Genomic DNA, 24,615 nt, shown 5'->3' with positions numbered 1-24,615 from the left:
CAGCCCGATCTTAGCAACTGCTTCTGTGCTTTCCAAACATGCTATTTTTGTTCCCTCAGTTCCCGTAGCATTAATCGTTTCGATCAGTCCAGTTGACCTCGTTGAACCTTGTATAGATAAAGCTCGCGCGTCGAGGCATCAACCACAGCGAGGTCATTTACTGAATATGCCGATATTCAAAAAATCAAATATTAACGAAACCAACTATTCGATATTCGACTTGCGAATGGAATTATTTGAATGTTAACTGTTCAATTCAAAATTGATATTTGAATATTCGCACACCCCTACTTTTAAACAATTGGACAACATAAGAGTGTACACATTTTGTAACAGCACTTTGATGAAATGGACTCATAATGGTGTCACATGGCCACTTTCAAGCGCGATCAAGACTGATCTGGCCCGAGCTTCTCCCCGTCGCTTGGGAAAACAAGCCAAGAGCTGCCAAAAAATTCTATCCCAATCAGGCTCAATCACAATAAAAAAAGAAGTGCGTCATGTGATACCAGTATTACTGTCAGCTGCCTGAAGAAGGAAATAGTTCCCAATCTGTAATCCATAAACGCATTACTGCACTCATTGAAAGCCTTCTCACTGTCATCGCCACGAATGCAGAAATTGGCACAACGAAACAAGTTTTGGAACATTTCTTTCTTAATGTCAGCCCAGGATGCTGCAGTGATGTCAGATTTCTTTTCTTGCCATGCTCGACTTATTAATGCTGAACTTCGATGAACGGCTGACTCTGCTGCTTCGTGCTAGCTGTCCCAAAAAGGCAGCACATAAGGAAACAACACGCCAAAATAATGAAATTATCAAAGCTTAATGTATTCAGATAAGGATAGACTAAGGGGAGTCCCAACTATCTTTAGTTTTAAGCAAAATTTTTAAGTAGCGTAGGAAATTACTTCTGTATAAGGGAATCAATCTTTGCCTTGCAAAACTTACCACTGGCTCCTTGAAAAAATTCCTATTTTATTAAAGGCAAAAAGGAGCATTTTAACAACATGCAGATTTTATAAATTCGAAGGCCTATAACTTTAAAATTAATTCATTGAACACCGCCAAATTTTTTTTGGTAAATCTACACCGCTAGTACTACTGGCCCATGGGAAGTTAAAATTTATGTCACCCACAGTATGTTTTGAAAAATGACCAAACTTTGGTTTTTGAGCAATTGCCTCTGACTAACCTAAAATCAGGTTTTTTTTTGTTGCCATTTTTGCTACAGCGATGAATCTGAAAAATATTTGAGAAATCTTAAAAAGATTTCTTGCAAACTAAAGGGAAAGAATACAGCTACATCATATTTATTTTGTTATAAAATCCCAAATATGCCACAATTACACAAGCAGTGAAAATTTCAAACATTTTATAGACGTTTCAAAAAACATGAAGGGTAAAAAGAAGGACTCTGCAAAAGCAGAAATCTGCAATTGTTTTAAGAAACAATTGCAGATTTTATTAAGGTTTTGTAGAATACCCACCCAGGAGTAGTAAATATAGTACTACAAAATTGTGTTGCACTATATTAAGTCAGAAAATTGAGCCTATTTTAAGACCCATATTTGGTCATCCCGGAGATGTGTCTCATTCTAACACATTAAATTCTGAACTCATTCTTTTTGTAGTAATAAAGAAGAGTGACTCAGATTGCGTCTTTTTTGCCTCTTTTTAGCCATGAAATGAGTTGAGCCTGAGTTTTCATTGCTCCGTATTCCTACTATGGTGTGTTGCGGTTGCAAGTATATTTTATTTATTTATTTATTTATACAAGTACCTGCAGCGCCACAAGGGCATTATTGCAGGGGGGGACAAATTGAAGAAAAGTGAACATGTGACAAAAACTTGATACAGCAGAGCACAGGTGGTAAAAGTAACAAAATACGTAACATAGATGAGTCATCTCGACGGCAAAACGGTCTTGTGAAATGCGGTGCAAATTTGCAAGACAGAAATGGAAAGGGTACACTATCGCATGAAGTGCAATGCCAGCCAAATGATACAAAGAAAACGGGATAATATACTACGACAGACTGCGTGACAATAAAGACAGAAACTCTGAACACGTTTTACATTCACCAATGCTCCTGGGAAGCCTATTCCAGTGTGCGGAAACATGCGGGAAAAATGAATTACGGTAGACATCAGTACAACAGCGCATTTCAAGGACTTTCAGCTCGTGATCACATCGTTTAGAGATGAAGTGGGGAGGGAAAATGTACAAGTTCTTGTTTATTCCTGTGAGATCAAAGTAGATTCGGAAAAAAAGTTCTAATTTTGCAGTTAATCGGCGGTGTGCTAGTGTTTTCCAACCAAGGTCCTCTTTAAGCAATGTAATACTGCTACGGAAATTATAATTACCAGAAACAAATCTTGCAGCGCGGTTTTGGACGCGTTCGAGCTTTTCTATAAGTTTAGAGCTTTGAGGGTCCCATACCTGGCAAGCGTATTCGAGTACCGGACGAACATTTGTTATGTAAAGCTGTTCTTTTACTTTCTGGGGGGCGTTATAAAAATTACGTCTAACAAGGTTTAGTATACGAGATGATTTTAAGGTTAAGTATTCAATATGTCTGTTCCATGTTAAATTTTCTGAAAAATAGACCCCGAGGTATTTGTAGTGTTCGACCTTTTCAAGAAGTAGTCCGTCCAATTTATACACTGATCTCACAGGAAAGCGTTTACGGGTGAATGACACAAGTTGGCATTTAGCATTGTTCAAAGACATGCCCCACTTAATGCACCAAGCATGAATTTTGTTTAGATCATTCTGCAAACTACTTACATCACAATCATTTTCTACATTCTTGTATATGGCACAATCATCAGCATATAACCTCACTTTGCATTCTAGATTGTGCACAATGTCATTTATAAAGACTAAAAATAACAAAGGCCCCAAAACAGACCCTTGGGGCACGCCAGAGGTTACGGTGACAGGTGTTGATTTAGTGCCGTTTATTAAAACATGCTGTGTTCGTCCAGACAGGTAATTTCCAATCCAATGTACTATTGCAGGGTGTATACCGAGACAAGATAATTTATGTAAAAGCAATGCATGAGAAACGGTGTCGAAAGCTTTCCGGAAATCTAAAAATATACAGTCTACCTGAAATCCAAGGTCAAAAGAGTAAAAGAGATCGTGAGCGAACTCCACCAGTTGAGTCGTACATGACAAGCCGGGCCTAAATCTATGTTGAAAATCCGAAAAAAATTTATTGCTTTGAAGGTGTTTCATCACAGCACTGTATATGATGTGTTCTATTGTTTTGCAACATACACATGTTAGAGAAATAGGCCTGTAGTTTTCTAGTACATTTTTGGGACCGTTTTTATGTATGGGAACGACGTGGGCTACCTTCCATTCTGCAGGTAATGAAATGGTATTTAATGATTTATTAAACAGAGCGACTAAAAAATGCGCAATTTCTTGAGAGCAGGATTTCAATACCTGCGACGGAATACCATCGGGACCGCCAGCTGATTTGTTGTTCAGATTGGAAATAAGTTTCAGAACACCGTTATATGTGACAGTGACCATAGGCATATTCTCAGACTATTTCTTGTATTTCAGGCGGTTCACCAAGAGAGTGCATACAGCAAGTTTTGTAATATTGGCGGGGGCACAATATTTCTGGCATTGATCTGTAATTACATCTGCTATCAGAATGCTCCCCCCCCCCCCCCGCGTTTGAGTGATGCACCAGCCTAGTGGAAAAGCGCGATGATGCCACTGCAGTAGATAAGCCAGCTGAGCATGTTCAGATGAGGACTGTCGCAAAGCAAGTCACAAATATTTTTCATTTTCATTAAAAATTTTATATTAAGCATCAAAATCCTTCCACAAGGCAGTGCCAAATTAGACTCAAATTGCCTTGATTCCGTGCGACGTGGCATAGATGTGGAGTAAAAGGGTTAATGTGTAGAAAATTGTGTTCTCTATACTACAAGCTTTTAAATTCAGTGTTTTCCGAATAACAAGATTTTTGCACCTTGTCTCAGTTAAGATCTCTTCTGCATGGAAAAAAAGTGTGTGGTTAACATGCTATGTGTACCTTTGTATACATGAAAGAAGGCGAAATGTCTGCTCAAAAGAAAAAAAAGCATTCCTCGACGATTACCCTATTTACTTGAATAACGATAGCACTCGCGTAATGATCACACCCCTGAATCTTGTTGTCAAAATTCGATTTTTTTTCTTTCCTGTGTAATGATCGCACCCTGAACTTGTTGCAGCAATACGCCAAGTCTAGTTAATGGTGATCGCGCTTACCATCTGTCAAATGCTACACGGAGGACTCTTGAAGACATACCAAACGATCTGCACGCACCCAACATTCTTAAGCAGATGCCCCATTTCATTCCTTTCATCACTTTCCGCACTTCCATGAAAAAGAAAGCTACAACCAAACTTGCATCGGCTTTATTATTTGTAGGCTTCATAATGGTTTAGGTCAACAACAACAACATAAAGGGCACCTTTCGATTCTTCTCGTCTGCACTCGTGGGCACACAACAACTTGTGAACGGCAACGATAGTAGCCACGTTTACACTGATACGTTAGAAGTGCGCCCTATTCATACGCCGATGCTTGCAACGCAGGTAAGATACAGTAGAACCCCGCTGTTACGTTCCTCACAGCTGCGTTTTCCCGGCTGCTACGTCGTTTTCATCTGGTCCCGGCATAGCTTCCATAGGATCCAATGTATAAGGAACCGCGCTATTACGTAGTAGCTGTGAAAACGTTCCCGCATGATGCGTCGCTACCCGAACCCACCTGGGCTAAAGTAGGCAACGCGCTCCAACCGCCATTTTGGCTTTTGACGAGTTTTGACCGGGCTTGGCCATGGAACTGGCTGCAAGAAGCCACACGCCAGTTCGAGAAGCCGCCACTAGGTGGCCATTCGTGAAAAATGCTCTCTCTATCATCACTGTGATTACGGTCACCGCATGGTTTGTTGAACGGGTCGACTCGCCGAGGAAGGAAACTCAGGAGAGGCCCTGACATCACTCGTCGTGAAGCTATAGCTAAAGGGAAGACGGAAGTTGGCGTTGCTCCGCCTATCGGGCCAGCTCTCCTCTCGTTTACATTTCTCGCGAAAGCACACCGCGCTGCGCGCAACCGGGCTGCTCGGATGCGCGCGCTCCGCAGCAATACTAAACAATCGTTAGCACGTTAGCATGATTATGCCAAAGAGGACAAAATTTCCCGCGGATATTCATTAGTCCATTGCCATTGCCGTGGCGACGACGAGGAGCACGAGCCGCATGATGCCGGGGAGTTGCCAAATCCTAGCTTTGGAGAAGCCATCGCGGCTCTGACAGCAATGCAGCCTTCCAGGCTATTGAGAAATGTGTGGTGATTTCTAGCGAGCGAAAGAAACGGCAAGCCACCATTCTAGACTTTTTTAATTTCTAAGCGCACTCTGTGGAAATTATTTGTCTATAGTTGAAGCTGCGCTTTTTTCATTCATTTTCGGAGCTTTCCTCACTGTTGCGTTTTCCCGGCTGTTACGTTTTTTTTCCTTGGTCCGGTGAAAAACGTATGAACAGGGTTCCACTGAATTCGCCCACCCTTAGCGGAAACGTGCCGTATTAGGATAGCAGCAAAGACAAATGCTGCAGTTTCCGCAGCATGCCCGCCACGTGTTTCTAGGTCACTGGCAACTAAGCGCACCCATCTCTGTTTCTGTCCCGTTAAAGTGGACATGGCTATGTTATTGTTGCAAACTTGCCGATATTAACGATATCATTCATTACTGATATGGAAGAAACTTTTAATGCGTGTAATGTACTCACAAAAAGAAAAATAATCGTGTTCGGCTTGCTCCGCTGGCCGCCATTTTTGTTTTAGTGTCCCGCACTGACAGCGGCAGCCGCCTGCTTGTCATCCCGCAGCAAATGCGGGATGAAAAAGGAAAATGTTTATTTTCGTGCGAAATTTAACCCGCGTAATGATCGCACCCCTGAATTTGCGTCAATTTTTTTGACAAAAAGGGCGATCATTATGCGAGTAAATACGATACTATACTCCCTAATGCAACACTTGAGCGCAGCTGTATATGTGTTTTCATTTCGCGGTATACGTATTAGGTGGTGCGGATAAGCTGTCTCATGCGGCACGTTGCAAATGGAGCAAAATGCAGCGCGACTGCCTCGCTAATTGGGAGATCGCAAGAGGTGGCATGTGGGTGATGCGTGGACACTATTCACAGCAGCCGCTGTAGAGGGACCTCCTGCTGATGCAGCACTTTGCTTCCATACAGACAACGTGCGCTACTCTGGCACCATCTTGTAGCCATTGTCACTGCAAAGCCCGACTTGCGTGGCAGTATGCTTTTCTTCTCCCGCTTTTGCCATACCCTTGTCCTCCCCTTTCCACCTCATGGTTCCGCTACACCCTCATCCTCCGCTTTCTTCCTTGTGTTCTCTTTACTATCGCCGTCTTTCATCATCAGCTGCATTCATTATGCATTCACTTTCATCCTTCACTGTGTTTGTTCACTCAGTTATGAGGGACTATGCCGACGCTCGCCGTAGGAACAGGAGCCTAAGAGCTGGGCTCTAATAAACCGGGATGCTGACTATTAACCAAGGGCAGCAATGTTCAAAATGTCCTGAGAAATTCTGTACAGAACCAATTATTACAGCGAAGCTGTATATGGCTAGGGTTCCGTGCATTCTTGTTCTCCCTGAACAAAAACTATCATCATCAATGGCTCATACCCCGTAAGCAAGCAAAAACTGCAATGGCCCATAGCCCCGTAAGGCAGAGGCTGCAAGAACTCGTCAAAGTGAAGCGAACAGCGCTGCAATTCCATCCAATCGCACATACAACATACAGAACAGCACGTCGAAAACTGTCATCATCAATGGCTCATACCCCCATAGGCAAGCAAAACATGCAATGGCTCAAGGGCAGCAATCTTCACATTCAACTCTAGGCTGTCCAGAGGGCCCACGACACTGCGGCAGGACTTCATCTCCCGGTCCCATTATGGGCAGAGCCACCAATTTGATCCAAGGGAGCCTTCGGCTCCCCTAGATACCAGTTCCTCAGGACTCAAATATTAAGTTATTGTCATGTCATGTCGTAGTCCCGTAAGCTTCATGGCTACTCACTTTGCATGAATCAGCTGCGATGACACTACCCTTGTTGTCATCGTCGATGATTTCAATGTGGATGTGTCGGTACCGAAAAGGGAGCGCTTTATGTGTTCCGTGTTGCAGATACATCCCTTGCGATGCCACACCGATTCAGCCCAACTGATCACACGGCAGTGTACTTGCATCGATTTGGCATTATCAAAGAATGCGATTGCAGATGCGAGTGAAATATAATAACCACTGATCAAGACAATAAATGAGTGTGCGTACCTTTCATCACAATGACCACCCATTAAGACAATAAATAAGTTTGTGCCTTCGCTCAAGATTATGTGTCACCGCCGTGTCGTGAGCGAAACAGCTTCGCTGGTCAACCACCTTCACAGAGTGGAATGGCTCATGGTTTTTTTTTGTGGAAAAGCTATGCATCGAATGTCAAAAGGTTTGATGTTTTAATGGAGATAGAGTGAATGAATACCTGCGGATTATTTCAGAAAGTCTTTCACAGGTACCAACGGGTCACAAAATGGTGCAGAGTTATTTGTTGACGCATGAAAGTTTAAAATCCTTACTGTTGAGACTTTTGAAAAAGGATAAACCCAGAAACAGTGAGGAACAAGCCAACAGAAAAAAACCTGATTTCATGCACCTTCACTGCTCAGTGTGATGAGCCATCGAACATTTGATGGGTGCTCATAAGATAAACCACTTGCGGTATGGTGCTTTGGCACATTGAAGAGAAAAGCCTTACAATCACAACAGTTAGCACCGAGATTAAGAAACGTAAAAGCATTCGTTCGGGAGAAAAAAATAGCTCATTTTGGGCATCGGCTTTATATGTGTCCCTTTCATTTCCAGACAAATGCTCACCTCAGCAGCACCTGCTGGGGTTCCTCGTCCACACCAGGTTTCTCCAGATCCTGAAAGCTGGCATCCACATTGTCCTTCCACAGCTCTTCAAGCCTCGAGATCTGCTGTGCAGTCACCTGGCGGGCTCGCAGCTGGTCTCTCTCAAGAGGTGCACGCACTAGCCATGGCAAGAAGCAGCGATCGTGGATGAGTGGCTTCCACTGGTCCGGGTCCCAGTTCATGTCCTTGAGGGAGGACTGGGCGGCACATGGGTGTCGGCAAAGCAGCACCACCACCGAGTCGGCCTTGGCCGGAATGAAGCCGAGGACGAAAACGTTGCGGCAGGCACACGAATAGCACTCAAGCACTGTCTCGCCAAGTGGGCCATCTCGGTGGAGGGTCACCTCCTTGTGCTTGGCACGCACCAGGTGGTTCACCATGTGGCTGCCTGACGTGTTGCCTCGACCATTGCAGAACCAGCGCTTGCACACGTTGCACTGAACAACGCATCCAGGATCATGAATGCCGCAGTACCTGCACCAGCACACAGCAGTATCAGACACAAGGTATCCAAAGCGTGTAGGCTGTATTCAAAATTGCAAACCTGTTCCAGTGAAGTTAAGGCCTTCCTGTCTGTCTGCAATGCACACATTGCTACAGTGACCTCCATGATGACTCCATCTAGCTGATTTGCGAGAAGCAGCTTCCATTAAAACTTGAGCTCCCTCAAAGTAATGCCTTAGACATACAAAGAAAGCTCTAAGGAACTCAAACAAGGCAAACAAACATTACATTATTCTCTAAGCAGGGTGACTTATAGAACTGCTGGACTGAACTTACATACTATGTGAATGAAATATCAGTTTTCCTTTAGTCAACGCTCTCTAGGCTTCAACCCCTTGTTCCCACAATTCTGACATTCAATAGAGATGTTGCAATAATTAGTCAAATCGCCCCCAGCCTGTCAGAGTGTTACTTTCTGGGATTGTTAACTTTAGCTCTTTTGCTACTTTAGATATGTAAGAAACCAAGCTAGTCTGACTTTATTTTATCCTTTGGTTTTCTTCTAAGCATCTCATTCCCGGTATGTTGAGAATGCAAAGATATACTAAGATTTGGTGAAAAAAATAATTGTTATTTTATTATTTATGCTCCTTGTTTCAGAAAGAGCGTTCTATACGGATGCTGTGAACAGGTGCTCTACTCTTATAACTGCAGCAAGAATGTACAACAAACATAAATGTTAATCAATTTTATTCATAAAACATTCTCGTAACGGCAGCTACTATAAGTGGATGGTGCTGCTGTGGGTACGTGCTAGCAGTCTAGTAGGTACAAAAAATCAGACTGGTCAGCAGCTGTGTTTTGTACTTTTCTTTTTCAAATCAACTTTGCACTAAAGTGGATGCAGAGGAAGGTAGTAAAATTATCCGCATAAATATGATAATAATAAGCAAGTTCAAGAAACCTGGCATATTATGGTAAAATCACAAAAGTTAGCCGGTACGACTCCAGCACAGAGCCTCCCGGGCACTGAAACGCAACTTACTTGCAGGCATGCTCGGGTAGATCCTTGGCGTAGTACTGGTCTTCTTCATCCTCCTCAAAGGTGAGCTCGCCCAGGGCCTGTCCAGCTGCGGCCACCTCCAGGCCGTTGCTGCGCACCTCCCCAGGAAGCTTCACAAGCAAGAAAAAGGGCATAACGATTACAGCCATTTCACAAGTAATCCTCTAAAAAATAGGTAGGAAACACAATAGGGCATATTTTGTTTACTTTCATGCTTCATATGTTCCACTGAGTGGCTAAATCTGGCTATAATGGCCGCACAATGGAAAATGAAATGAATCAGTGCAAAATAAGACTACAATATAGCATTATTTCTATGACTCTGTATCTTGAAATTCAATGCCATAATGATAATTAACACACCTTCTACAAATTTTGAGCACTTGAACTTGAGCTGTGTGCTCAGACTAATATTTTTTTACACAGTACTCTTTGATTTTGGTGACAATGTAGACACAGCATCTTGGACTACTACTGACAAAGCATGAGAAGAAGAAGAATTGGCGTAGAATCGGTAGGTTATGCCGGCGCAGCTGTTGAGAGAGGCTGCTTAGAATTGCAAGGTGCTTAATTTTGTGTTAACATGATATGCAAATTAATATAGCTGTAAAGATAAAAAAGACAACGTCAATGAGCTTATTGGAAACCAAGCCGCCCTATAAGAAGCAACTAGTAACACAAGCACGAAGGGCACAAGACAGGTAACAAAAAGTTACAAGAACATCGCCTTCAGAGACAAAGAAGGTACAAAATATCCAGAAGATTTTTGCTGCTCCATTGCAAAAAACAAGTACACTATATACCTTTATCAACTTTCTAGTGGAGTGTGATTCTGAAGCTGCACCTCCATGGCAGTTTAGTGGTATATTTCAAGTATGTCGTAATGTCTGGCTTTTTTTTCTTTTTAACATTAATGCACCCCATTTATCTCTCATCTTTAGACATTAGCCAAAGCTCAATTATCAGCGCTTTGTTATGGATGTTAAATGCCCATCTTCGTGGCACAGCATAGATGCCGAGCATTACATTTCCACCTCAGTAAAGGAGTATATTTCTTTTTATTCAATAATTACCCCACATTGCCTGTAGGCATTGCAGTAGGAGGGCCACATCACGGACATAAACAAGCCTAAATTTTCAGAACACACTTGCACTTCAGGCAGCTTGTAACATTCCGCAATGGTCTTCAGAAATAAAGATTAGTCAGCGAACAGGCAGTGGATATCCTATGCTACCATAGTATTATAGAAGTTACTATCATCGCTACCATGCACTGCTAGATGAAAACATCTTTTGAGCCATCTTTTCGGCCACTGCGGCGAGGAATTGAACCAGCGATCTTGGCCTCAGCAGCAGATCTTCATGACAAATGCCTGTTTTTTACTGCCGTGACAGTTTCCAGAACCTGAACAGCATTCAGCTGGTTTTTATTGTGACAGCAATTATATAGACACTCAAAGTGTATTCAAGCCATTGGAACCACCACCGTGCTGTCGCAGTATCAACAGCGCATGTGTCATCAATCCCATGTCTGAACCCCGTTTGTTTCCAGTGTCTAGACCACACTTGTTCAACTCACAGACCAGGAAGCAGATTACATCGTTAACAGGAAGCAAGGGGTCTTGTTCAATTGAGCATTGCACAGACAATAAAGCCCTCACAGAATGGAACCATTTACTTTGCGGACCTTGATTTTGAAGAAGCAACTTTTCACTATAGGATACGAATAGCCTTTAGCCACCAGTGTGCAACTCGGTGCCATTTCTTAAAGGCTTTGAGGACACCAGTCCAAGTCATGCCAGCCCTCACTGAAAGGCCGAACCTTCTTTGGAATGAAGTGATGCCCTCATACTAAAAACCAAGTGGCATATGTCACAGGAGGTGCTGTCACTCGCTAAGCTCACTGCATTCCAAAGAGACTTACTCCTCAAATCCAACATTTAAATAGATAAAGAAGTGGAGGACACCATCGAGTTGGAAAGACTTCAAGAAATGGATGGAATACATAAATAATCATCATCAGCCTATATTTACGTCCACTGCAAGACAAAAGCCCCTCCCTGCATCTCCAATTACCCCTGCCTTGCGCTAGCAGATTCCAACTTGCACCTGCAAATTCCCTAGTTTCATTACACCACCTAAATTTCTGCTGCCCTCAACTGCACTTTCCTTCCTTTGGCACCCATTCTGCAACTAATGGTCCACCAGTTATCCAGCCTACGCATTAGGTGGCCTGCCCGGCTCCTTTTTTTTTCTCTTAATGTCAGCTAGAACACCGGCTATCCTCATTTGTTCTCTGATCCGCGCCACTCTCTTCTTGTCATCAATGAATAACATTTTTCGTTCCAACGCCCTTTGCGGTCTTTAACTTGTTCTCAAGATTTTTGGTTACCTTCCAAATTTTTGCCCCATATGTTAAAACCAGTAGAATGCAGCGATTGTACACTGTTCTTTTCAACGACAGTGGTAAGCTACCTGTCAGGATTTGGTAGTGCCTGCTGAATGAACTTCAACCCGTTTTTAATTCTAATGTCAATTTCCTTCTCATGATCAGGGTCTCCTGTAATCTACATAAATATGACAAATATGAAGACACTATTATCAATGCAAAAGTAATGCTGGACCTAGCAATTCCACAAGTCAAGGTGGCCATATCTTCAAGAGATAACTTAGGCTACAAAAGTTCCAGCAAATGGAGGTGGAGAAAATTTTGAGATTCACACAAGAAAATAACACTTGCATTCCAGCAGCCACTGGAGACACACAGACTGAGGGTCACAAGTCACTATTCACTGTAGTTATCTCAGACTATAAGGACGAAAGGTAATTTTGACATTGCATAAAGTGTCTTAACATAAAGGAGCCTTTTCCACAGTAAGAGTGTGCAAGTTGGCTCATGAGTGCCAACAACTGCGTCATGCAAGATTTGCACTGTGATCAAGATATTCGATCTTACATGGACAGAATCTGGATTTTATTTGTACCATGAAGGTAAGTCAAGAAATGGTTAAACTTATTTTGCAAGGAAGCTTTCTGCAAAGGTTATAGAAGTAGTGCAAAGAAAAAAAAGAGAAACCCAAGGACTGAAAGCTATGCAATGCTCATTAGTACTTTGTTTAAGCATCAAGGCACACAGACAAAAGGGCCACCACCAGTATGTTTGAAGCCAACAGAGAAAAACACTTAGCAAAAGAGTTCATACTTTCTTTGCAGATAGCCCGCTGAGAAGACCATGACCATTAATGGGCTCAGAGGAAAGTCTGGTGTTCATTTTATTGATTAATACTGTATCCCCCTCAGCCCAATGTCTGTTCACACCATAACTAGCCTACAGCACATACCAAAGCATACATGTGCTGCTGAAGCAGCACCAAGGGCACGAACAACAAAGCAAACAGAATGGACTGCCGATTTCAAACTACACGACAACACCAATGCAATCAAAGCCTGCTTTGTTATGGCAAGGAGGTTGTCGAAAATTCTTCAGAAAAAGAATGTATTTTTGATAGCCATTGCCATCATCATCAAATTACTGTTTTATTAAAAGTGACAAAACAAGTGATCTGTCACAAATTGCATCAGCTCCAGTTTTTTACCTGAGCACCTATCCAGTCATCTTGTTTGCACTTTTGTTTAATGCTCATTTTGCTAATTTAACATACTTCCTTTCTACCCTTGTCCCTATTTGTAACGTCATTTAACATGACAGCATAACAATGTTCCTTTCAAGTTTCAGCAGGCCATGTTTCAGCTGAACTGTCACTTGAAGCCAACAAACATCAACAAATGTCAGAGCTAGCTTATACACTGGCATTTCCGCAGTCAAGATCTACTAGTCATAAGAAAGGCAACTTGGTGATAAAGGGCATAAGCAGCAAAGTTCGAACTCGCCTCATGAAAACCGAGCAGAAGCTGTCGCATCATAGTGAACGCAATGCAGGTTTTTCGGTAAACGAAAATGACTGAAAAGAACACAATTTCGGTCACATATCTTGCCAGTCCACAGCCACTAAGGAATGGGTAAGTGAGCCTGCTACGTGAAAATACCCAAATCATAGATGGCGGTGAAATGTTTATTAGCCCCAGTCGCCAGCTGGACAATAGAATGACGTGTTTCGCCATTCATTTGTGCCCTGACACAACCCAATTTCCAAAAGAAATGCTCTAAACGGAACACGGCTAACATCGAACAAAGCTCTGCATCGATCAGTTTAACACTTGTGCACGTGTTTACGACGTCCTAGTCCGGACAATGCAGTAAATATCGCTCAGTTGGGCCATTAACAGCAGATAAAATGTCTAACTCGACAACTGCTCTAGACTGTGTTACACTGCCGGGAAATGCAGTGGCCCAAAACGCGCGAAAGAACGCTCTATCAAGTCTGTGAACATGCCCGCACAAGATTACTGCGCCGTTCCCGCTCTTGCTCGCGCAGGAGCGGATCTCTATAGGAGCCTAATCTGCCGGATCGTATTCCTCTACAGTAGGAATATGCTCTAGAGCTAAGCAGCCACACTCATTTTCTCGAGGTGTGACGTATCACTTGGTAGACATATTTTTCCAGCACACGAAGACATGGATCTGCTTTGGCGCGACAGCGGCTCATTCGTGGACTCAGTTACGGAAGGCATGCGCGGCACGTTGGCACGTTCCGATTAAGAAAGAAATGAACTCATTCTTCTGGGAAATGGTAGTCCAAAACCTTCAGACATATTTCGGTAGAACGAGATGTTTGTTTGAGTAAAGCGCCAAACGCATGGTCGAAGCTTCGGGCAAGGTTTCGCACAGGCGAACGAAATCGCCGGGTTCACTCAAACGACGTTACAGTGAACGCTACTCCGTGGTCTAGACGCGATGGCATATACTGGTGCCAACTGTGTGAAAACAGCATCAAACGCACGGGTGGCAGAACGGCTGCATGTTCAAAATTGCAAGCTCCGGCGACGAATGAAATAAGCAAGAGGCTTATCACACTCGCCTGCGAAGTAGGCCTAGCGCATTTGGAATCGCGGCAACAGAAGTATTCTCGCAAGTGGCACGTACACACGCGACAACACGACCTACCTGGCCTCCACGGCTTCCCTGTGTCTGTCCGCCATCTGCCTGAGACGCTTGAGTTTGAGACGGCAACGTAAAGTCGGTGAAATCGAACTCTGATCCCTGCGTGTCGGCTCCCAGCAAGTCGCTGGCTTCCTCCGTGTCGAGGAATGTAAGCGTCTGCGAGCTGGGTCCGTACGCGTCGACACTCATGCTCATGATGTTTCAAGAAGCGTTCCGGCGTGTTACTGAAGGAGAAGGTAGGTTGATGCGCATCCGAGATGATTATCTTGACGCACTGACGACCACAACGAGTTTGAAACAAGACAATCCTACCGAACAGCGCACCACAAGCAGTTTTACGCCATCTTCTGTGCTGCATACGCACAAACGCGCTCAGCGCGCACACACACAATAATAATAAAAAAAGAAAGCACGTGTAACAGGGTTGCTGAAATATTTCCAAATGCCGCTGCAGGAGCACAAGTTAAAAATACTTTTAAGATGTAATTCTTGGCATTATTACTGAATTTTTATTACACTTTACTTTGAAGATAAGTACACATTATTTTATAATTAAAAACTACAACAACCTTAGCCTGATACACGGCATTATGACAAGTTGTTTACAATATCAAACACCACTGAAGAACAGCGCTAAGATCGCTAAGCTGATGTTGTCAATTGTGTTGGTTGTGTTTATTTTGGTTTATCCGTACATAGCTTATGGCCCATCCTTGGCTACAGTTGGTACAGTGAACATGGCTTCATGATGTGGTGGTGTTATGCAGCTCATAGGTAGTCGGTGTTCTTAAAGACAGTTGTGTCATGCCGTGCGGGCCTCGCAGTGCTGTGCCGCTGCAGCCTGCTTAACATAACGTCACATCTCCGGCATCTACTCCGTACAGTCACTGCTGACATGGATAACATTGCCCGCTGTACACACCCACTGAAGACAGGGCAAATATATTGTATTACGGTGCACCGCCTTGCTGCCGAATTTGGGGTATGCTTTCGCTCATGAGCATCCAAAACTCGGAACGCTGTGACAGTCGATGGCGAAGTGCTAGGTGCGGAAACCACGAGTGACGTGTTCGAAGCGTCACAAAGCGAAGTGTGCCACAGTACGTGACTATGGACAAATTGACAGTGATCTCGGGCACGTTGTTTTTCCTTGCCAACATCTTTGCCATCTTGAGTCTTGTGCTTCCCGACTGGATCGTCTCCGACGTTGGTGGTGGGTATCGTAGCGAGCCTGGATGCACTGCAGGCTGAAAAGCGACACCTGCGGTGAGGTGACATATCTCTACGAAAAGGTTGTTGGTAGAAAAAGAGAACGAGTGTTATCCACATCTGAGTCAGATCAGGGGTTACAGGGGCTGGACGATCACAAACTGTACGGCAAGAACAAAAAGCGTAGTCTCCGCAACAAGTATTGTTCTTTTCAGAAAACGCGGACTTTATAGCGCACGTGTCGTTTAGCAGTGTCGTGTCCATTAAAAATAAAGCGTTACACGAGAGTGCTGTAGCAACTGTCAGCGTGCTTAATAGAACATGAAAGTTTTGCTTGAAAGCACTTTAGCTCCACATTACAAACCTAACAGTACGACTTTTACTACAGAGACATAAGCTTCTGAACTGAATGACATGCTACGTTGTCAGGGCAAAAAGAGTAAAAGGCACAGGCTCCACATGTAAGTAGGTTTGTTACCATGGTGGCCTTCCATAATGAGCATTGGTGGCAATATTTTCATAGAGGCAATGCGCTGCATCAGGAGAAAATATTGCGGGGCAAGTGGTTGCAAGTACACTGAAAATGGACTGCTAAACTAAAAGTGTGAAAGGTGACGAGACTTGGATTGAGAAGGTAAAATGCAAGCACTTCTTTCTTCAATAACTCAAATTTACTAGACGCTTACTAATTCATATGCATGTAGCGAACATAGTGAAGAAAAAAATGAACAAAGCAACACAGACAAATTTGATTACTTGTGATATGTATCGAGGAAGCGCCCCTTAAGCAAGTGAAGTGTCAGTAATAGCACACTCTGTCATGAATCAATGTTACAGGGACACTAAAGAGAAAAACAATTTGAGCTGTATTAGTAAATTAATTTCTAACAATGCTGAGAAAGCCACTCTTACCATGAGAAGATGTTTGATAAGCCAGAAAAGACTCACAAATGAAAGACTGGTGGCACCGCAGCCTCGAACTTTCCACACCAGCTCATCATAACGTCGTGAATTTTTATGGCATCTGTTCCAGCCCAGTTAATTTTTATTGGTAAAGTTGTGCTGTATTGTATATTAAGTGACTCAAAACAAACACTGACCTTAGCAAGTTTCAAAAACTTTTTATGAGCCAAAACGACCCAAACATGAAAAAAATGTTTTGAAATATGTGACGACACATTGGCATGCCAGTGTCGGAGTTATGGCACTAAGTTAAAAGAGTTGAATTTTGATCGTTTTTTTCTTCTTAATACTGACAGTGAGGCTTATGAAATTAGTGCTGAAGAAATTTTTATCAGTCTAAACTGATTTAATGTTTCTCTTTAGTATCCCTTTAGCCAGCACTTTGTTTTTTGAGCTCAAGCTCCTTCAAAACGGCGGCAGCACGCTTCCTTTCCCGTTCAATCCTCAATGTGTAGGTCCTTTCTGTTCTTGTCCTCCTTCCGGCACTCATTCGCCCCACAGACCACTTGAAGCATCTTGGTCAGTTGCACAGTCCACGTCCAATTTATCGAACTCCCTAGTGGCCGCAAAAACGTCAGAAAAATCGGCCAGTTGTAAAAAATAAATGCATGTCATTTACTGCCCTTAAGGTCTCAAACCGCCACAGGCACATTCTAAAACCTTCTGAAGGCCTGCCGGTACACGTATTAGGCATATCAGTGCTCGTACTGTGATAGGAAATACCGGGTGCACGCGTGTATAATTAAGGAATGTATACTGTCTCCCATGGCAATAGCCCCTTCCCACGCTAGTTATGCTTCACTGCAATACGGTTGCGTATGCTTCACCAACCAACATTTGGGTACGGAGGCGAAGCTCACTTTCGGGAACCGGCATTATGCAACCCACCGTGCTTTCTAAGCTTCTAAGCCAATCGCGAGGACCACAAAGGCGGAGTCCATGCCATTGCTGACAGCAGCGAATTCTTTCAATAAAAAACACGGCATCCAATGGCAAGAAGCTTCATAGCGAACGTCGAAGCACCTAGGCCTAGCGTTGCCGCCGTGGTGGCTACGGCTGCCAGCGGATCTGCGTGCGAGAGCGCAGGTTCGAGGCAGCAAGGTAATCAAAATGGCAGCGGTGGTGGCTTTGATTAATGCCGTTTCGGACCTGCGGTCCCGGCACAACCTCCGGAATATCGGACGGCGAAGAGTTCTTACGTTTCAAATTTCAGGCATTCTGATACATTGACTCTATGGGGAAAAGAGAATTGCGTGGTGGTGCCGCAAAGCCGGCCAAATTATTAGGAATCCAGAAAGTCGGTCGTTGACTGTTCATTGGCAACTCCTCCAGCCGACGACAGGGCGTCAAAGACGATTCATTACGATTCCTGTCTGTTACTCGAGCCAGCATTACCTCGTCTTTCGACCCTTTCAATAAAATTACAGCTACTTTTCCCTGATAGAAGCACAAATTCCCTGAGTTTTCCCCGAGTTTTTTCAGACTACTCAAAATCCCTGAGAATTCCCGGTTTTCCCGGTTGGTAGACACCCTGCCTGTCGACCAGTACTAGAGCCTGGAGGTGAAGCTACTTTGTTATACATTTCATGAGTGCTCTTATTGCTCACAGTGCACTTTGACTCATTATCTTCCACTCAAGAAGAGGTAGGTTGTCTAAACAAGACAATGTGGCATTAAGCATCTCGAGTTATGTGCTATGATCAGGGCAGTCTGTTTCTGGAATTTCGCATGAATGGCAGTTGGAGAATTACCTTCACAGCCTATCCTGTGAAGTTACCATAGAGTAAATGTCACCCTGAGTCCCATTCCCGAGCATTTCCAACATCCCTGCAGGAGTCATAGGAAGGCTCCTATCAAGGTGCCAGCTATTCCTGAGCCCCATAGTCCAAGCTTAGCTCCCACTCTTGCCAGCTGACAAAGCTCTGTTTCACTTTGACATGTGGTGAGCAGCCATCATGTATCGCATTCCCATTGGATCCTGTTGTCTCTTACTGAGATCACTATGGCTTCCACTGTATTGTGGATTCTCCCTCTGAGACTACTCACATAGGTGGTGTCCAAACCATAAAGAATGGCTTGGAAGGGATACACAGGGATTCAGATTTTACTATTTCCAACTTTGTAATACTCTGCTGAAGTACTCCAAGTGCAACAGCACTGCATTGCCTCAGAGATAACGGCACGCTTTTGTCTGCAGTCTTTACACAATGCATCATGGCACATAATCTCGCAAATCATGTGATTTTGTTATACTGCATTCAGCCCTGTTTGCCTTCATAGCAGTGGACCATCTTGCTTAAGAGCTGAAACACATAAAAAAAGAAGGAGTTTGTTAGGCAACATCAAAGCATTGACTGGAGGCAACTGAACCCCAAAATACTCAGTGGTATTTTAACATTGCTTTCAAAGCACACGACAGCACAGCAAGGCAAAGATAGATAAAAGAAGAGAGGCAACACTTCCTTCCTGTCTGTCTTAACCTTGCTGTGCTGTCTTGCATTTCAGAAGTCATGCAACATCAATTTTAGCCCAACATTGTGCTCTGCTGCATTTTCACACCAAGGCAACATCCATATGTGCAGTCGAGTGTAAAAAAAATTGTGACATCTAGTGATGTCACAGCCTCCTTGTATTCTGTGTCTGTTGGATCATCTGCAAAGCAAGGGGCAGTGCCCGTTGTTGGAGCTATGGCTGTGGTGTCACATGCATAGGGTGCTTCTTGCACGCTTCTCACATTTTAAATGCTTTTTTGACAAAAAAAGATTGCATCGGCATCAGTAAAGAAATGGTATCAACATGTGAAATATAAATTTTTGATTTTGGTGGCTTCTCAATAGAAAATTATCAGCTATACCTGCACATAATCACCATTGTTTCTAAAGCACACATAACATTTGTGCTCTGCTTTTTGAGAGTACCAATGGTGCATTTCTGAGTGGTGTCAAGGTTTGTCATTACCCTACCCAAAATATCATGACTCCTTTGTAAATATTCACCCCCTTTGTAAATGGTGCCTCCATACGGCAGTTTTGTGAAGATCTGGCAAGCATAGACGTGTATGCAGAAGGCTGTGGTGATGTCATGCATGGTTAACACCTGCCTTGACAAATAAAAAAAGACCTGGACAACTGTTTTATCTTGTAGCTTTCTAGTGTGTGCTTCATTGATATGCGTGTCTCATCTTCACCTATCATCCTTGTCTTTTAAGCGCATTTACACCATCTTCAGTGAAAATCTTCCCTGTGCAGGTGACACACGACTTGGGCTACTACAGACATGCACCACGCTGCAGGGTCGGCCACCAACCTGCTTCCCTCCACGCCTGCAGCCGGAGTGGCTGCTGGCTCTTGTTTGCATTGTACTGGGCTGTGTGTGCATCACAGCTACCACAGTGCTACTTGGATTGTCACGCTGGAATGGCCGTGTTGTTCCATATGCACGATGGATGGGTTTCTCTGCTAGTAAGCTTTCTCTCTTGTGATTCAATAGTGAATTCCTTCGGTCAGCCTAGAGAGGCTGTATTAGTTCTCAATCTGTTGCTTTGACATTTAAAATCTAAATCTGCCAGCCAACAAAAGAATTCCTTGGGCCTGACCTTAGTTGAAGTTGTCGCTGACATTCAATTCCAAGAAACAGTGTCTGACTTGTAAGCTATTGAGTTGTAAGCTGTAACATCTGTCGTAGAGTTTACTTTTTTTACAGCCACCATAGCTAAAAAAGTCACTGCTTGAACTGCTTTCTGGACTGATATTAATGTCGCATACAAGCCTTGGAGCTTCAGTGAATGCTGCTGTTATGCAACACATGCTACTACATTGATAAATAGAAGTATGGATTAGAGGGTCAAATACAAACAGCTGATGTTGTAGGTAAGGTTTAGAACAAATGGAGATAGACAGTTTATGTAATGCATAATGCATATGACTATTGACTTATCCTATTAAAGGGCCCCTGAAACGGTTCGGACAAATTTTGTAGATGCGTAGGGTACAGCTTAAGTAGAACATTCACACCACAATTTAAGTGAAGCGTTACGTATTAATGGAGCTACAAGCGATTAGAAGTTACCCTCCTCCCTAGTCATGCTTTTCCTCCTCAACTCGTTCGCCGAGCGATCGGGGCTAAGCTCCGCCTTCACTGGTTTAACGTCACGATGCATTGTCACATCGTCCACTTCCGGTTGTTTTGCAGCCCGCCCGCGCCCGCGTGAAACCTCTCCGCTAGCCGCTTGGCCGTCGACCCCAAGCGAGAGCTATCGAAGCAGCATGCGTGGCAAGCATTCTTTCGTAGCGCCGAACGTGTCTGGTATTCCGGTAACCACAGGCAAGCTGGTCATTTCGGCAAATGACTGGAGGCATAAACTCAAGCTGATGAAGGAACTTTAGCGTAGACGTAAGTGCTGCCTGATCGGTCTGCATGGTCCAGCCACTTGTTGGCGCAGCGCTTAACCAGCCAAACAAAGCGCTAATATTGCTCTAACCAAGTGTAAAACATTTTAAACATTTATAAAAACAAAGTGTTGATGATTACACTCCTGCGAAAAATACACACCAGCAGCAAAGAAGAATACACTTCGTTACTGCTACTGTGTATGGTTGAGCTCTGTGCCACCAGGTGGCTGCACCGTGCAGACCATTCACATTTGCGATTCTGCTCATCGCATGGCTCATCCCGTTACGGCACAGTCAAGCGGCCAGACCCTGTCCCCTTGCGCTTGCATTTGCCCTAATACCGGACTCTCAAAACGCTATTGCGTTAGTAATCTTCCGGTGTAAAGTGACGGCCACAAACGCGCAAACCCTGGCGCCGATCGGATAGCGGCAGTCCGATGCGCAGCAGCCAGTTCGCTCGTATGCTGCCTTGCAGAGGGACACGATGTTGCAGCTTGACATATTGCCAGTCGCTACGTTTGTAGTCCACAAAGCAACAAAGTCGAATCATAGTGCTCGCGAAAAGACTGAGACCGACTCTGACCACGGAGCTCTCGTCAAAATGGAGTACGTTGTAACACAAGCAGACGACACTTGCTGTGTGCCGGAAGTGCTTAATTGTATTGAAAATTTGTTCTTGTGCATTCTCTTTATGTTACTTTCTGTTTATAAAAACAAATGAACTAACATTCCAACTATTACGAAGATCATTTGTTTACCATAAAGTTGGAAAAATTATTGATCACGCGCCCTGGTCAGCCAATCGGATAGCTCGCCCCACTGACGTCATATGGGTGATTTTTGTCATATGGGTAGGGGCGGCTTAAAATTCTGCCGAGCAGTGTGCTGCGATCGGCAGCGATGTGCATTTTTAAAACCTTATAATAAATTACACGCTTTACGCGGAGCACTTAGATGTGTCAATTAATGATCAGAAGGACCTACTCTAACAACTCAGTACATTTGTAGAAAATCGTCAAAATCGTTTCAGGGTCCCTTTAACAGAATAGGTATCAAAACTAATAAAACACATTTGGGTGTGGCACATAATTAGATTGAGTAATGATATAAAAAAATTGCATGCCTAAAATGAATTCAGTTGACAGAGCATAGGGATAATTGGAAATCCTTAGGAGAGGCCTTCATTGTGTAGTGGGATTGAATCAGTTGATAATGACATTTCTTATGAGTTTCACATTGAAGCCAGGTGGGGATACTTGTTCAATTCAGTCAAAGAGATGGGTTGCAGAAGTGTCATATCCCTGTTGCAATTTTGAGAAATGATGCAGTCCTACAAGTGATTGAGCATAAGTGAAAGTATTTCTAAAATTTATTTATTGATAATATAGATAATGTAGCTTTTAACATTCAAGTGAACAGTCATGGAAGCTTCATAAAGCTCTCAATCAGCCATGACTTTACTTTTGAAGATATTTCTCTTAACATTCGTGCCTGCTGTTTTCTAGTAGTACTGGCAGTAAGCTGCAGCATTGCCCTTTGGTGACCAAACAACAATGGTGCAGTGCTTCTGTTCTGCCTGGCCGCTGTAATCTTCCCGGTGGGCTTCAGCATGGATGAAATCGGGGGAGAACCATACCAGCTGCCCAGCAGCCACCAAGTGGGCCTCTCATATATATTCTTTGTGCTTGCACTCTGGATCACAGTCATCTCTGAGCTCTTTGCTGGCAAGGTCTGCATGCCCCATTTCTGAGCAGGCAAGCTCTGGTGAGTGGCTTTTGTTGCTGAAGCTGCACAAGCTTTTTAAAGCATTACACCTCCACCAATATGATGGAATAGTTATTATTTCTTGTCGAGCAATGTCATATAGCTTTGCACCTAGCAATGTGTTCTACATTATGCATGGAATGTGCATACTACAATTGATCTTTCTTTCATTTCATCAGGTTTGACCTCAATCCAATGACATATAAAGGAGGCCAAGTGTAGGACCAGTATGGTAATCCTAAGGTGAGTTATCCAAGCTACTATGGGGGTGCAGATGAAGCACTCAACTGGTTTCTGTTGGCCATAAATATAGCCAGTTGGTGCTTAACCAGTCTAAATTCTTGTGACAAGATAATGTGTCAGAGGAGAACTTTGCAGTCTGCTTTTTGATCATGCCTCAAGGCTGTACAAAAGAGAGAAACCATTTCAAAAGGCAAAACAATGGTGTGCACATGTCCTCTTGCACTGGCCTAGTGTAATGGGTTTTTGCCATTTGGAATCTTTTCCAAATTCATAGCAGAGTTGTGCCTGACAAACTGTGGAACCAAAGAGCTGCAGCGAAGGAGTGTGCGAGTAATGCAAATTACCTGAATTTACCGAGTTTTCTATAAAGAAGTACACCAAACTAAAGTGAAGCCTTCGGCTGAACATAGTGTGTATTGTTTAATATGATTTCATTGAATTAAGCACGTTGCCAAGTCAGGCATATTTTTTTTCAAACCAATTGCTCTACTTCTTATTTTACAGGGACTTCAGATTGCATCAGCCACAGCGGTGAAATCTCCACTCCTACTGTATCTGCTCCATTACATATCTCAATTTGTAAAAAAAAAAATAATAAAAACATTTTTGGGGAAACTTAAACTGCGCTAGGGACGAGACATCAAGGTAGAAGAAGACAGGACGAATGCAGTCCTTCCTGTCCTGTCCTGTCTTGCCAAAGGGCACGTGAAATCTTGGAAGCTTCCTTGATAGCTAGACATGGTCCAGATAAGTGCGTCAGCAGATCGTCAGTGTATCTTTTCAGGAAAGAGCTTCATTTTTTGGTGTAGATAGGGGCTTGGTAAGGGAGTGTTCCATGGTCACATGGTTATGATCGGGCTTGGGCATGCACATTGTTCAGAGAGGCATCATTGTGTAGTTTCAATAAACCAGTTGCTAGTCTGAATTCGCCCTGTCTACTACCTCGGTGTCTCGTCCCTAGCACAGCTTAAGTTCCCAAAATTATGTCTTCCTAACTAGCCTCCCAACACACTCTCCATGAAAATAGAAACATTATTAAAAGTTGCGGTAATATGTTTATTTGCTGTTTTGCTACACATGGCATAGTATAATTGTCATTGTGGAGCTGAATGTGTAAAAAGGTGTGCCTGGCCTGTTTCCCATTGTCATAACAGAGAGGACAGTAAGCCGCTACACATCAAATATCACTAAATGATATCGGTCCAATAAATAATAAGTTCTAAAGCTTCCTTTCTTTTAGCTTTAGCTCGGGGGTTCCTGTGTAAATGCACGGGAAAGTTTTTCTCCGCAACCACTACACCAAATTTGATCAGGTTTGTTTTAAAGAAAAGTTAAAAGCTTGTCATACTTGGTAGCGAATTTTCGATTTTGGCCATCAACATTTCTATAAATAGTTATTCAAGATCGCAAACTTTCAGTAAACTAAACTAAAGTTTACAACTCTGATTCGGCA

General features: G+C 43.4%; 2 protein-coding genes across 2 annotated transcripts in view; one reads left to right on the top strand and one right to left on the bottom strand.

Moving 5' to 3' along the window:
* Positions 1-14,971, bottom strand: part of Upf1 (Upf1 RNA helicase) — a 46,167-nt gene extending 31,196 nt beyond the window's left edge. Inside the window, exons 1-3 of the mRNA XM_050169363.3 lie at positions 14,596-14,971; positions 9,513-9,640; positions 7,985-8,497 (exon numbers count right to left, since the gene is read on the bottom strand). Of these exons, the coding sequence (XP_050025320.1) occupies positions 7,985-8,497; positions 9,513-9,640; positions 14,596-14,787 (833 nt within the window). The 5' untranslated portion in view covers positions 14,788-14,971. The remainder of the gene's footprint in view (positions 1-7,984; positions 8,498-9,512; positions 9,641-14,595) is intronic.
* A 274-nt stretch (positions 14,972-15,245) lies between these two features.
* LOC126520584 (uncharacterized protein C16orf52 homolog B) lies at positions 15,246-24,221 on the top strand. The gene is made up of 5 exons (XM_055065584.2): positions 15,246-15,805; positions 20,013-20,225; positions 22,718-22,919; positions 23,099-23,162; positions 23,667-24,221. Exons 1-3 carry the CDS (start codon positions 15,703-15,705, stop codon positions 22,903-22,905), a joined length of 504 nt encoding a protein of 167 aa, XP_054921559.1. The 5' UTR covers positions 15,246-15,702; the 3' UTR covers positions 22,906-22,919; positions 23,099-23,162; positions 23,667-24,221.
* Positions 24,222-24,615: the final 394 nt, after the last annotated feature.

The sequence above is a fragment of the Dermacentor andersoni genome, chromosome 3 (assembly GCF_023375885.2).
Source record: "Dermacentor andersoni chromosome 3, qqDerAnde1_hic_scaffold, whole genome shotgun sequence".
NCBI lineage: Eukaryota > Metazoa > Arthropoda > Arachnida > Ixodida > Ixodidae > Dermacentor > Dermacentor andersoni.
Note: the sequence above shows the minus strand (reverse complement) of the source record. Positions and strands in the feature narration are given on the sequence as shown.